Source organism: Lampris incognitus, chromosome 4 (genome assembly GCF_029633865.1).
Source record: "Lampris incognitus isolate fLamInc1 chromosome 4, fLamInc1.hap2, whole genome shotgun sequence".
In the NCBI taxonomy this organism is placed as follows: domain Eukaryota; kingdom Metazoa; phylum Chordata; class Actinopteri; order Lampriformes; family Lampridae; genus Lampris; species Lampris incognitus.
The window spans coordinates 2,013,885-2,028,695 of record NC_079214.1 but is presented as its reverse complement, the minus strand read 5'-3'; the positions used below and the strand labels follow the sequence as shown (position 1 = coordinate 2,028,695).

Genomic DNA, 14,811 nt, shown 5'->3' with positions numbered 1-14,811 from the left:
TTGCATCGGTTGCTCGCTCCTGCAGATTTCTCCCCTATAACATCAGGAGGACTCTCCCATTCCTCACCGACGAGACAGGTGCTCATCCAGGCTCTGGTCATCTCCTGGCTGGACTACGGCAACTCCCTCCTTGCTGGCGCCCCGGCGTCGGCCATCAGACCTCTGGAGCTTGTTCAGAAAGCTGCAGCTCGTCTGGTGTTCAAGTGCCCTAAGTTCTCCCACACATCTCCCCTTCTCATGTCCCTACACTGGCTCCCAGTAGCTGCTCGCATCCAGTTTAAGACTCTGGTGTTAGCCTACAGGGCAGTGACAGGAACAGCTCCTTCCTATCTCCAGGCCATGGTCAAGCCCTACACCCCCACCCGACCACTTGGCTCTGCTGCCTCGGGACGCCTGGTTCTGTCCTGGCCCCACAGTGGTGGAATGAACTCTCCACTGATGTCAGGACAGCGGAGTCCCTTTCCATCTTTCGGCGCAGGTTGAAAACTCACCTCTTCAAGAACTACTACCCTGTTACTTGTTCTTAGCACTTATTGTATTCACCCATTTAAAAAAAAACAACTCTTTCTTGCACTTTTACTTCAGCACTGGTTTTGCTCTTAGATGCTTGTTTAGATGCACTTATGACATCTGATGACTAGCAGTTCTCATGATCTCCTACGTTAAATGATGCACTTATTGTAAGTCGCTTTGGATAAAAGCGTCGGCTAAATGACTGGAATGTAATGTAATGTAAACGCACGTAGCATACCAATCATGTAGACGCAACATGTGGTTCTAGCCACCAGGGGGCGCATTCCCCAATATTATATGTCCAGTGTTACTGAAAATCAGCAAAGGATTAAAAAAACGTTAAACTTGGAGGGGAAGGATGTCCGCGTTCACAACTCACATTCACCCCAGTGGCTTTTCCTCGCTATCTCTGTGTGTCAGCGTGAGCAGAGTGGTGATTCAGGCTCCAGAACGTTTTGGCACAACTTTATTTATAGTTTCAGCTAATACAAACAGGATCAAACAGCAGAGGGAGTCCTTCATACACCACTATGATAAGTAACATGATTCCATCCCAGAGCCAGTGGGCCGCGGGTATGGGAGCTGCACCTTCAGCTGTGTCAGACTCACGGTGCGTCCTGCACAGCTCAACCACAAATGCGCTGATGTTGTCCCTTGTAGTCAACACGTCTTATTAGCTGATGAGAAAAGTTAAATGAGAGAAGCTACACTACATGATAAACAGTGCTACAGGACGATGCAGGGCATTGCTGTCTTATCATAACACGTCTCCTCTTTCCAACCCCACACCTGGTTTGGCTTCCTGCCACCACAGCCCAGACACGTGCTTCATGAGGCCTGTCGAGACCTCCTGTTCTCCTGCTGTCTCAGTGTGGTGAAAGGCAGTGAACAGGCTTCATCAAGACATAAACCAGTAACCGATAAAAGAAGCCCCGTGTTGCCTCCGGCTTGGTCGGGCGTCCCTACAGACACAAGTGGTCCTCTGTGCGGGTGGGAAGCCGGGTGTGGGTATGTGTCCCTGTCGCTGCACTAGCGCCTCCTCTGGTCGGTTGGGGCACCTGTTCAGGGGGAGGGGGAACTGGGGGGGATAGCGTGATCCTCCCACGCGCTACGTCCCCCTGGTGAAACTCCTCACTGTCAGGTGTAAAGAAGCGGCTGGTGACTCCACATGTATGGGAGGATGCATGTGGTAGTCTGCAGCCCTCCTGGACCAGCAGAGGGGGTGGAGCAGAGACCGGGACGGCTGGGAAGAGTGGGGTAATTGGCCGGGTACAATTGGGGAGAAAAAAGGGCAAATTCCCCCCTCACAAAAAAAAGACAAAAAATAAAAAGCACCTGTTAATACAATTCCACTTCAGGGCACCGGTAAAGACAGTCACACAGTCAGTATAGCGACCCCTGCAGTGCACACACAGCAGGTGTTTTAGGGTCGGAGGGCGTGTGTAAAGTACATTTCGTCAGAACAAAGATAAACAAACACCTGCTTCAGATTCACTTCATTACTGTTTGATTACGTCATCAGATATGGGTCAGGCCACGAGGGACAGAACACCACAAACCACCACTAAACCACTTCCTCTTCATGGTTGGTTTTCCCCTCCCTCTGATCCCCGTGCAGCCTGGATTCAGGTCCAACATGTAGTTAGTTATTCCTCATCCAGCAGGTGACTTTTCCATCTGGAAGCCTGCTGTGATCTAGATGCTGGAATCCATGAAGTCTCTTCTGGAAAATCCTTTCTGCAAAACAGAAGAGGAACACAACTGAGCGACTATAAGCCCGGCAGAGAAACCAGTACACACAACCATACACACTACATGTAGTACTGAGTTCATACACACACCATGTAGTACAGAGGTTCATACCCACACCATGTAGTACTGAGGTTCATACACACACCATGTAGTACTGAGTTTCATACACACACCATGTAGTACTGAGTTTCATACACACACCATGTAGTACTGAGGTTCATACACACACCATGTAGTACTGAGTTCATACACACACCATGTAGTACTGAGGTTCATACACACACCATGTAGTACAGAGGTTCATACCCACACCATGTAGTACTGAGGTTCATACACACACCATGTAGTACTGAGGTTCATACACACACCATGTAGTACTGAGGTTCATACACACACCATGTAGTACTGAGGTTCATACACACACCATGTAGTACTGAGGTTCATACACACACCATGTAGTACAGAGGTTCATACACACTACATGTAGTACTGAGGTTCATACACACTACATGTAGTACTGAGGTTCATACACACTACATGTAGTACTGAGGTTCATACACACTACATGTAGTACTGAGGTTCATACACACTACATGTAGTACTGAGGTTCATACACACTACATGTAGTACTGAGTTCATACACACACCATGTAGTACAGAGGTTCATACACACTACATGTAGTACTGAGGTTCATACACACTACATGTAGTACTGAGGTTCATACACACACCATGTAGTACAGAGGTTCATACACACTACATGTAGTACAGAGGTTCATACACACTACATGTAGTACAGAGGTTCATACACACTACATGTAGTACAGAGGTTCATACACACTACATGTAGTACAGAGGTTCATACACACACCATGTAGTACAGAGATTCATACACACACCATGTAGTACAGAGGTTCATACACACTACATGTAGTACTGAGGTTCATACACACTACATGTAGTACAGAGGTTCATACACACTACATGTAGTACTGAGGTTCATACCCACACCATGTAGTACTGAGGTTCATACACACACTGTAATGTCCGTAGACGCCTTGTCTTACTGACATAAGAATAATTCAAGAACGAGCCGACTTCGTAGGTTCTTAACTGTGTAGCTTTTACTAGCGTTCATCCGACATACAACCTTCATAACATGCGCTTCTCACTTCCTGTATACGTCACACGCACTGCACGTACACCCGTGAGTAGGTCAAGTTAAACACGTGACCTTTCATTCATTACACACACCATGTAGTACTGAGGTTCATACACACACCATGTAGTACTGAGGTTCATACACACACCATGTAGTACTGAGGTTCATACACACACCATGTAGTACTGAGTTCATACACACACCATGTAGTACTGAGGTTCATACACACACCATGTAGTACTGAGGTTCATACACACACCATGTAGTACTGAGTTCATACACACACCATGTAGTACTGAGTTCATACACACACCATGTAGTACTGAGTTCATACACACACCATGTAGTACTGAGGTTCATACACACTACATGTAGTACTGAGTTCATACACACACCATGTAGTACAGAGGTTCATACACACTACATGTAGTACTGAGGATCATACACACTACATGTAGTACTGAGGTTCATACACACACCATGTAGTACAGAGGTTCATACACACTACATGTAGTACAGAGGTTCATACACACTACATGTAGTACAGAGGTTCATACACACTACATGTAGTACAGAGGTTCATACACACTACATGTAGTACAGAGGTTCATACACACACCATGTAGTACAGAGATTCATACACACACCATGTAGTACAGAGGTTCATACACACTACATGTAGTACTGAGGTTCATACACACTACATGTAGTACAGAGGTTCATACACACTACATGTAGTACTGAGGTTCATACCCACACCATGTAGTACTGAGGTTCATACACACACTGTAATGTCCGTAGACGCCTTGTCTTACTGACATAAGAATAATTCAAGAACGAGCCGACTTCGTAGGTTCTTAACTGTGTAGCTTTTACTAGCGTTCATCCGACATACAACCTTCATAACATGCGCTTCTCACTTCCTGTATACGTCACACGCACTGCACGTACACCCGTGAGTAGGTCAAGTTAAACACGTGACCTTTCATTCATTACACACACCATGTAGTACTGAGGTTCATACACACACCATGTAGTACTGAGGTTCATACACACACCATGTAGTACTGAGGTTCATACACACACCATGTAGTACTGAGTTCATACACACACCATGTAGTACTGAGGTTCATACACACACCATGTAGTACTGAGGTTCATACACACACCATGTAGTACTGAGTTCATACACACACCATGTAGTACTGAGTTCATACACACACCATGTAGTACTGAGTTCATACACACACCATGTAGTACTGACGTTCATACACACACCATGTAGTACTGAGGTTCATACACACACCATGTAGTACTGAGTTCATACACACACCATGTAGTACTGAGGTTCATACCCACACCATGTAGTACTGAGTTCATATACACACTACATGTAGAACAGAGGTTCATACACACTAGATGTAGTACAGAGGTTCATACACACTACATGTAGAACTGAGGTTCATACACACTAGATGTAGTACGGAGGTTCATACACACTAGATGTAGTACAGAGGTTCATACACACTAGATGTAGTACAGAGGTTCATACACACTAGATGTAGTACAGAGGTTCATACACACTACATGTAGAACAGAGGTTCATACACACTAGATGTAGTACAGAGGTTCATACACACTAGATGTAGTACAGAGGTTCATACACACTAGATGTAGTACTGAGGTTCATACACACTACATGTAGTACAGAGGTTCATACACACTACATGTAGTACTGAGGTTCATACACACTAGATGTAGTACAGAGGTTCATACACACTAGATGTAGTACAGAGGTTCATACACACTACATGTAGTACTGAGGTTCATACACACTAGATGTAGTACTGAGGTTCATACACACTACATGTAGTACAGAGGTTCATACACACTACATGTAGTACAGAGGTTCATACACACTACATGTAGTACTGAGGTTCATACACACTAGATGTAGTACAGAGGTTCATACACACTAGATGTAGTACAGAGGTTCATACACACTAGATGTAGTACAGAGGCTCATACACACTAGATGTAGTACAGAGGTTCATACACACTACATGTAGTACTGAGGTTCATACACACTACATGTAGTACAGAGGTTCATACACACTAGATGTAGTACAGAGGTTCATACCCACTACATGTAGTACTGAGGTTCATACCCACTACATGTAGTACTGAGGTTCATACACACTACATGTAGTACAGAGGTTCATACACACACCATGTAGTACAGAGGTTCATACACACACCATGTAGTACAGAGGTTCATACACACTACATGTAGTACTGAGGTTCATACACACTACATGTAGTACAGAGGTTCATACACACTACATGTAGTACTGAGGTTCATACACACACTGTAATGTCCGTAGACGCCTTGTCTTACTGACATAAGAATAATTCAAGAACGAGCCGACTTCGTAGGTTCTTAACTGTGTAGCTTTTACTAGCGTTCATCCGACATACAACCTTCATCACATGCGCTTCTCACTTCCTGTATACGTCACACGCACTGCACGTACACCCGTGAGTAGGTCAAGTTAAACACGTGACCTTTCATTCATTACACACACCATGTAGTACTGAGGTTCATACACACACCATGTAGTACTGAGGTTCATACACACACCATGTAGTACTGAGGTTCATACACACACCATGTAGTACTGAGTTCATACACACACCATGTAGTACTGAGGTTCATACACACACCATGTAGTACTGAGGTTCATACACACACCATGTAGTACTGAGTTCATACACACACCATGTAGTACTGAGTTCATACACACACCATGTAGTACTGAGGTTCATACACACACCATGTAGTACTGAGGTTCATACACACACCATGTAGTACTGAGGTTCATACACACACCATGTAGTACTGAGTTCATACACACACCATGTAGTACTGAGGTTCATACACACACCATGTAGTACTGAGTTCATACACACACCATGTAGTACTGAGGTTCATACACACACCATGTAGTACTGAGGGTCATACACACACCATGTAGTACTGAGTTCATACACACACCATGTAGTACTGACGTTCATACACACACCATGTAGTACTGAGGTTCATACACACACCATGTAGTACTGAGTTCATACACACACCATGTAGTACTGAGGTTCATACCCACACCATGTAGTACTGAGTTCATATACACACTACATGTAGAACAGAGGTTCATACACACTAGATGTAGTACAGAGGTTCATACACACTACATGTAGAACTGAGGTTCATACACACTAGATGTAGTACGGAGGTTCATACACACTAGATGTAGTACAGAGGTTCATACACACTAGATGTAGTACAGAGGTTCATACACACTAGATGTAGTACAGAGGTTCATACACACTACATGTAGAACAGAGGTTCATACACACTAGATGTAGTACAGAGGTTCATACACACTAGATGTAGTACAGAGGTTCATACACACTAGATGTAGTACTGAGGTTCATACACACTACATGTAGTACAGAGGTTCATACACACTAGATGTAGTACTGAGGTTCATACACACTAGATGTAGTACAGAGGTTCATACACACTAGATGTAGTACTGAGGTTCATACACACTACATGTAGTACAGAGGTTCATACACACTACATGTAGTACTGAGGTTCATACACACACCATGTAGTACAGAGGTTCATACACACTAGATGTAGTACTGAGGTTCATACACACTACATGTAGTACAGAGGTTCATACACACTAGATGTAGTACAGAGGTTCATACACACTACATGTAGTACTGAGGTTCATACACACTAGATGTAGTACAGAGGTTCATACACACTAGATGTAGTACAGAGGTTCATACACACTACATGTAGTACTGAGGTTCATACACACTAGATGTAGTACTGAGGTTCATACACACTACATGTAGTACAGAGGTTCATACACACTACATGTAGTACAGAGGTTCATACACACTACATGTAGTACTGAGGTTCATACACACTAGATGTAGTACAGAGGTTCATACACACTAGATGTAGTACAGAGGCTCATACACACTAGATGTAGTACAGAGGTTCATACACACTACATGTAGTACTGAGGTTCATACACACTAGATGTAGTACAGAGGTTCATACACACTACATGTAGTACAGAGGTTCATACACACTAGATGTAGTACAGAGGTTCATACACACTAGATGTAGTACAGAGGTTCATACACACTAGATGTAGTACAGAGGTTCATACCCACTACATGTAGTACTGAGGTTCATACCCACTACATGTAGTACTGAGGTTCATACCCACTACATGTAGTACAGAGGTTCATACACACTACATGTAGTACAGAGGTTCATACACACTACATGTAGTACAGAGGAGTGCATGCTCCTCCTTGGGCAGGGTGATTTGGGCCCTCACTCCACTGAGCTGCGTTTCAAAGGGTGCAAAGAACTGGTTAAGCATGTCGGGGAGTGTGCTGTCACGGGTGATGTGTGGGGTGCTGCTTTTGTAATCCGTTATGTTTTTAATACCTCTCCACATGCTCCGGGAGTTGTTATGTGTGAAGTGCCCCTCAATGCGCTGCTTGTACCTGTGTTTAGCCTCTCTAATGCCCTTTTTCAAGTCCCTCTGGGCATTTTTGTAGGCCAGCATGTCACCTGTCCTGAAGGTAGCAGGTCGAGCCCTGAGCAGAGACCGCACATTCCTGTACAGAGGCAGTCCAGAGGCAGTCCAGAGGCAGTACAGAGGCAGTCCAGAGGCAGTCCAGAGGCAGTACAGAGGCAGTCCAGAGGCAGTCCAGAGGCAGTACAGAGGCAGTACAGAGGCAGTCCAGAGGCAGTCCAGAGGCAGTACAGAGGCAGTCCAGAGGCAGTACAGAGGCAGTCCAGAGGCAGTACAGAGGCAGTCCAGAGGCAGTCCAGAGGCAGTACAGAGGCAGTACAGATGCAGTCCAGAGGCAGTCCAGAGGCAGTACAGAGGCAGTCCAGAGGCAGTACAGAGGCAGTCCAGAGGCAGTCCAGAGGCAGTCCAGAGGCAGTACAGAGGCAGTCCAGAGGCAGTACAGAAGCAAGCCAGGAATCAGGAACACTTTAGTTGTCATTTCACCTCAAGTACTTGCACACATGAAGTGAAACGAAATGCCGTTTCCCCCAGCACACAACAGTACAGAGAAAACACACTCAAGAACTACAAGAACACACATGCCCACACTAACACATACTATATCCAACCCAAAAAAAGTAAAAATAAATCACTGTCCAAGGGAGCAAACACCAGACAGGATGACTGCCAGAACCACTGGTCTGCACCGCCGTCCGTGTTTCCTCCTCGGGTGCAGCTTCAGGCAGGGGCCGTGGTGCCTGTGGCAACCAGACGAAGCAGACCAAGCTCTCCCAGCCGATACAGCGCCAGCTCTCCCAGCCAACAAATGAAGACAAAAAATTAGACGCAGACGTGGACAAAGACCCTGCGTGGACGGTACTGGGTGAGGCTTCTGCAAATGTGAATTCGTGCCGCCATCTGGGATTTATGTCTTTGCCTGAATCATTCCAGAATATTTTCCTTTTTGAATCCATTCCTCAATTTTTGCTGTGTGCTCTGGCACATTGTTCTAATGGCACGTGAATCTTTGTCCTAAATGCAGGTCTCTTGCAGGCTTACAAAGGTCCTCCTCAACCTGTATTTGGCTTCATCCACTTCGCCCCTGATGGCAATCAGCTTTCCAGTCCTTCTACTGAAATGCAGGTGTGAAGCATGATGCTGTCTCCGTGCTGAGCGGTGGGATGGTGTTAACAGGGTGTTGGGTTGGGTTTGGTTTCTACCAAACATAATGGTTTTTACCCTCAGAGCACATCAAACCGTAAGATGATCCAGACTACAGTTTCTGCCATTTCATCCAGAGATGTGCAGCTCTGCTGAGTCTCCTTCAGTTTCTTGGTTTGCTACCATGAACTTGACGGCGCTCCCAGGAAGGTTCAAAATGTTGCTAACATTTTTAGAACATTCATGCCACAACATATACAACATACATTCATATACAGCTTCGTGTGAAAAGTCCTGGATCTGTTCCCTGGTCTTCATGTCAACAGGACTGTTCTGGTCCGCTGACTCAGCTGTGACGTCATGTGGCTGAACACACATGGACATGTCATGAATTAAGTATGACCTCTTGAGAAACCTGAAAATATCTGTGCCAACTTCTGTTATTTACACAAAGGAGTGAATATGGTTCGATGATATTTAGGTTTTAATAATCATAAAATTCTCAAGACTTCTAAATCTCTTATTCAGTGTTGACATTTTGGCGTTTGGTCCACAGGGACTGTAACAAATCTGTGTACATATATTTGATGTGACTGGGTGAATACTGTATGGAGACTCGGTACAGGTTTAGGACATGAGTGGGCGGGACGCAGGCAGGCTCAGTGTGACATGGACTCATGCAGCCTCTCTGTGGCTTTATTCTTTCCAAAGCAGCAAGACAGCAAACAAACAATCCCACAATCCTCCTGTCGGATTCTCGGCATTTCACTGGTTTTACCCACAGCCTGAGGGCGCCGGCAGCAGGAAACACTTTACAACTCTACTCAATGCCCCCCCCCTCACCCAACTTCCTCTCCGCCCCCTCCCACCCTAAAAACCCCAAAAAGGACACAAAATCGTAAGAGAGCAGCAGCACAAATAGAAAAGAGGTTTAGACGGGTAATTGCAGGAGGTTACATAAGGGCAGATTTAGATTAGCAGACAAAGTACACTGGAAAGAAAAAGCCAGAAGATAGAGGAGCAATAAGAAGAAACAACAGACATCTGTGTCTAGGTGAATGTCTCGCTGGCTTGGTGCTGGTGGAGTGATTTGGTGCTGGTGTGGTGGTTTGGTACTGGTGTGGTGCTGGCTTTGTGCTGGTGTGTTGTTGGTTTGGTGCTGGTGTGGTGGTTTGGTGCTGGCATGGTGCTGGTGTGGGGTTTGTTGCTGGTGTGGTGGTTTGATGCTACCTTGGTGCTGGTGTGGTGCTGGTGTGGTGCTGGCTTTGTGCTGGTGTGTTGTTGGTTTGGTGCTGGTGTGGTGGTTTGATGCTACCTTGGTGCTGGTGTGGGGTTTGTTGCTGGTGTGGTGGTTTGATGCTACCTTGGTGCTGGTGTGGTGCTGGTGTGGTGGTTTGGTGCTGGCATGGTGCTGGTGTGGGGTTTGTTGCTGGTGTGGTGGTTTGATGCTACCTTGGTGCTGGTGTGGTGGTTTGGTGCTGGTGTGGACCTGACGTGGTGCTGGTGTGGTGCTGGCTTTGTGCTGGTGTGGTGCTGGCTTTGTGCTGGTGTGTTGTTGGTTTGGTGCTGGTATGGTGGTTTGGTGCTGGCATGGTGCTGGAATGGTGCTGGTGTGGGGTTTGTTGCTGGTGTGGTGGTTTGATGCTACCTTGGTGCTGGTGTGGTGCTGGTGTGGTGGTTTGGTGCTGGCATGGTGCTGGTGTGGGGTTTGTTGCTGGTGTGGTGGTTTGATGCTACCTTGGTGCTGGTGTGGTGGTTTGGTGCTGGTGTGGACCTGACGTGGTGCTGGTGTGGTGCTGACTTTGTGCTGGTGTGGTGCTGGCTTTGTGCTGGTGTGTTGTTGGTTTGGTGCTGGTATGGTGGTTTGGTGCTGGCATGGTGCTGGTGTGGGGTTTGTTGCTGCTGTGGTGGTTTGGTGCTGCCTTGGTGCTGGTGTGGTGCTGCCTTGGTGCTGGTGTGGTGCTGGCTTTGTGCTGGTGTGCTGATGGTTTGGTGCTGGTGTGGTGATGGTGTGGGGTGTGGTGCTGGCTTTGTGCTGGTGTGTTGGTTTGGTGCGGGTGTGGTGATGGCGTGGGGTTTGGAGCTGATGTGGTACTGGTGTGATGGTTTGGTACTGGTGTGGTGCTGGCTTTGTGCTGGTGTGATGGTGGCTTTGTGTTGGTGTGGTGGTTTGGTGCTGGCATGGTGCTGGTGTGGTGGTGGCTTTGTGCTGGTGTGTTGTTGGTTTGGTGCTGGTGTGGTGGTTTGGTGTTGGTGTGTTGATGGTTTGGTGCTGGTGTGGTGATGGCGTGGGGTGTGATGCTGGCTTTGTGCTGGTGTGTTGGTTTGGTGTGGGTGTGGTGATGGCGTGGGGTTTGGAGCTTATGTGGTACTGGTGTGGTGGTTTGGTGCTGGCATGGTGCTGGTGTGGTGGTGGCGTGGGGTTTGGAGATGGCTTGGCGCTGGTGTGGTGGTTTGGTGCTGGCATGGTGCTGGTGTGGTGGTGGCTTTGTGCTGGTGTGTTGTTGGTCGGGTGCTGGTGTGGTGGTTTGGTGCTGGCATGGTGCTGGCATGGTGCTGGTGTGGTGCTGGTGTGGTGGCAGCATCCACTTGAGCCACAGCACTGATACAGCTACATTTAAAGTTTGACCAATATTTTCTAACAGGGTTAGGGTTTTTACTTCGTTCATTTGGTCTCTTTCTACTGAGAAAAGAATGCGGGTATAAAAGGTAAAATATCAGTTTAGTTTTTTGTTTTTTAAGAGCTCCCCCGAGTTCAGCTTCTCTCAGCTTTTCACTTTTTTTTGGCTGTGCCAGCCCGCAAACGCCAGTGGCCCTGACTGACTTAGAGTCCATTATCCATCCATCCATTACCCATTCATCATGCATCCATTACCCATTACTCCATTATCCATCCATCCATTATCCATCCATCCATCCATTCATCATGCATCCATTACCCATTCATCCATTATCCATTCATCCATCATCCATCCATTATCCATCCATCCATTATCCATCCATCCATTACCCATTCATCATGCATCCATTACCCATTCATCCATTATCCATTCATCCATCATCCATCCATTATCCATCCATCCATTATCCAAGCCACTTATCCTGCTCTCAAGGAATAGCGTCTCATGCTCTGGGGCTATTTGGTGCAAAATTGGCCCCTTTCTATGCAAATGACCCTTATTGCAAAGACAAAGTCCATGTCACAAACAGCAGCGCTAACAGTCACACACAGCTGGAGTGAAACTAATTCCTGTCCTCAGGGAGTTGGGGAGTGAAACTAATTCCTGTCCTCAGGGAGTTGGGGAGTGAAACTAATTCCTGTCCTCAGGGAGTTGGGGAGTGAAAGTGATTCCTGTCCTCAGGGAGTTGGGGAGTGAAACTAATTCCTGTCCTCAGGGAGTTGGGGAGTGAAAGTGATTCCTGTCCTCAGGGAGTTGGGGAGTGAAAGTGATTCCCGTCCTCAGGGAGTTGGGGGAGTGAAACTGATTCCCGTCCTCAGGGAGTTGGGGAGTGAAAGTGATTCCCGTCCTCAGGGAGTTGGTGAGTGAAACTGATTCCCGTCCTCAGTGAGTTGGGGGAGTGAAACTGATTCCTGTCCTCAGGGAGTTGGGGAGTGAAACTGATTCCTGTCTCCTCAGGGAGTTGGGGGAGTGAAACTGATTCCCGTCCTCAGGGAGTTGGGGAGTGAAACTGATTCCCGTCCTCAGGGAGTTGGGGGAGTGAAACTGATTCCCGTCCTCAGGGAGTTGGGGGAGTGAAACTGATTCCCGTCCTCAGGGAGTTGGGGAGTGAAACTGATTCCCATCCTCAGGGAGTTGGGGAGTGAAACTGATTCCCGTCCTCAGGGAGCTGGGGAGTGAAACTGATTCCCATCCTCAGGGAGTTGGGGAGTGAAACTGATTCCCGTCCTCAGGGAGTTGGGGGAGTGAAACTGATTCCCGTCCTCAGGGAGTTGGGGGAGTGAAACTGATTCCCGTCCTCAGGGAGCTGGGGAGTGAAACTGATTCCCGTCCTCAGGGAGTTGGGGAGTGAAACTGATTCCCGTCCTCAGGGAGCTGGGGAATGAAACTGATTCCCGTCCTCAGGGAGTTGGGGAGTGAAACTGATTCCCGTCCTCAGGGAGCTGGGGAGTGAAACTGATTCCCGTCCTCAGGGAGCTGGGGAGTGAAACTGATTCCCGTCCTCAGGGAGTTGGGGAGTGAAACTGATTCCCGTCCTCAGGGAGTTGGGGAGTGAAACTGATTCCTGTCCTCAGGGAGCTGGGGAGTGAAACTGATTCCTGTCCTCAGGGAGTTGGGGAGTGAAACTGATTCCTGTCCTCAGGGAGTTGGGGAGTGAAACTGATCCCCGTCTTCAGGGAGTTGGGGAGTGAAACTGATCCCCGTCCTCAGGGAGTTGGGGCAGATAGTGGTTGAGACGGGGCAGATAGTGGTTGAGATGGGGCAGATGGTGTTTGAGACGGGGCAGATGGTGGTTGAGATGGGGCAGATGGTGGTTGAGATGGGGTAGATGGTGGTTGAGACGGGGCAGATAGTGGTTGAGATGGGGCTGATAGTGGTTGAGATGGGGCAGATGGTGGTTGAGATGGAGAGGATGGTGGTTGAGACGGGGCAGATAGTGGTTGAGACGGGGCAGATAGTGGTTGAGATGGGGCAGATGGTGGTTGAGACGGGGCAGATAGTGGTTGAGATGGGGAAGATGGTGGCTGAGACGGGGCAGATGGTGGTTGAGACGGGGCAGATAGTAGTTGAGACGGGGCAGATAGTGGTTGAGATGGGGCAGATGGTGGTTGAGATTGGGCAGATAGTGGTTGAGACGGGGTTGATAGTGGTTGAGATGGCGAAGATGGTGGTTGAGACGGGGCAGATGGTGGTTGAGACGGGGCAGATGGTGGTTGAGACGGGGCAGATGGTGGTTGAGACGTGGCTGATAGTGGTTGCAAGTGATGTGCATTTGGTTCATGGTGCTATCAGCAACCACAACCATTCTTTGTGAATTTGCCTTTCAGTACAGAGTGAGTGTCAGAAGAACGAGAGACATCCGCAGACAGAAAGAGGTGAAAGAGGAGGAGGGTTGACGGATTAAGTTTTCTTTCAAATCAAACATCCCAAGATGTGAGTGCAAAGTATTGTTTTTGCATTTATAACCTTTTGTTTCACTGGAACGCAGCTTAACCATGTCACATGACATGCTACTTCTGTACACTTTACAACACGCATTACTGGGACCACCACAGAACCTTGCAGATGAACATTTGTGATCCATGAGTCCACATTCCAGACACCAGGGCTGTTAATGGTTAACCGTTAGTCAGTTAATTGCCATGAAGAATTTAACCGATTAAAAATGTATTAACCAATTAACCGACAATGTATTGTAACGATCACGGATGAATAGGCTCGGTAGCCCTTAGCTAACAGGTCGGACCCTTTAGTCGAGTGGTTAGCGACGTTGCCTGCGGTGCGGAACACACGAGTTCGCATCCCAGCTGTGACGGTCCGGCCGGGCTGCCCCCCGAATCGCTACAGTATGTTTCATTTCTCTATCGTTCCCACGGAGCTCTTATACTGTGTAATTAAATGAAATACCAGTAGAGAGTGTACTGCACCCAAA

The 14,811-nt window shown here is 47.3% G+C and overlaps 1 protein-coding gene across 1 annotated transcript in view; it reads right to left on the bottom strand.

Annotated features, from left to right (window-relative positions):
- Positions 1-962: 962 nt before the first annotated feature.
- LOC130111789 (plakophilin-3-like) overlaps positions 963-14,811 on the bottom strand; it is an 88,001-nt gene continuing 74,152 nt past the window's right edge. Inside the window, 1 exon segment of the mRNA XM_056279070.1 lies at positions 963-2,250. Coding sequence (XP_056135045.1) covers positions 2,209-2,250 — 42 coding nt within the window. The 3' untranslated portion in view covers positions 963-2,208.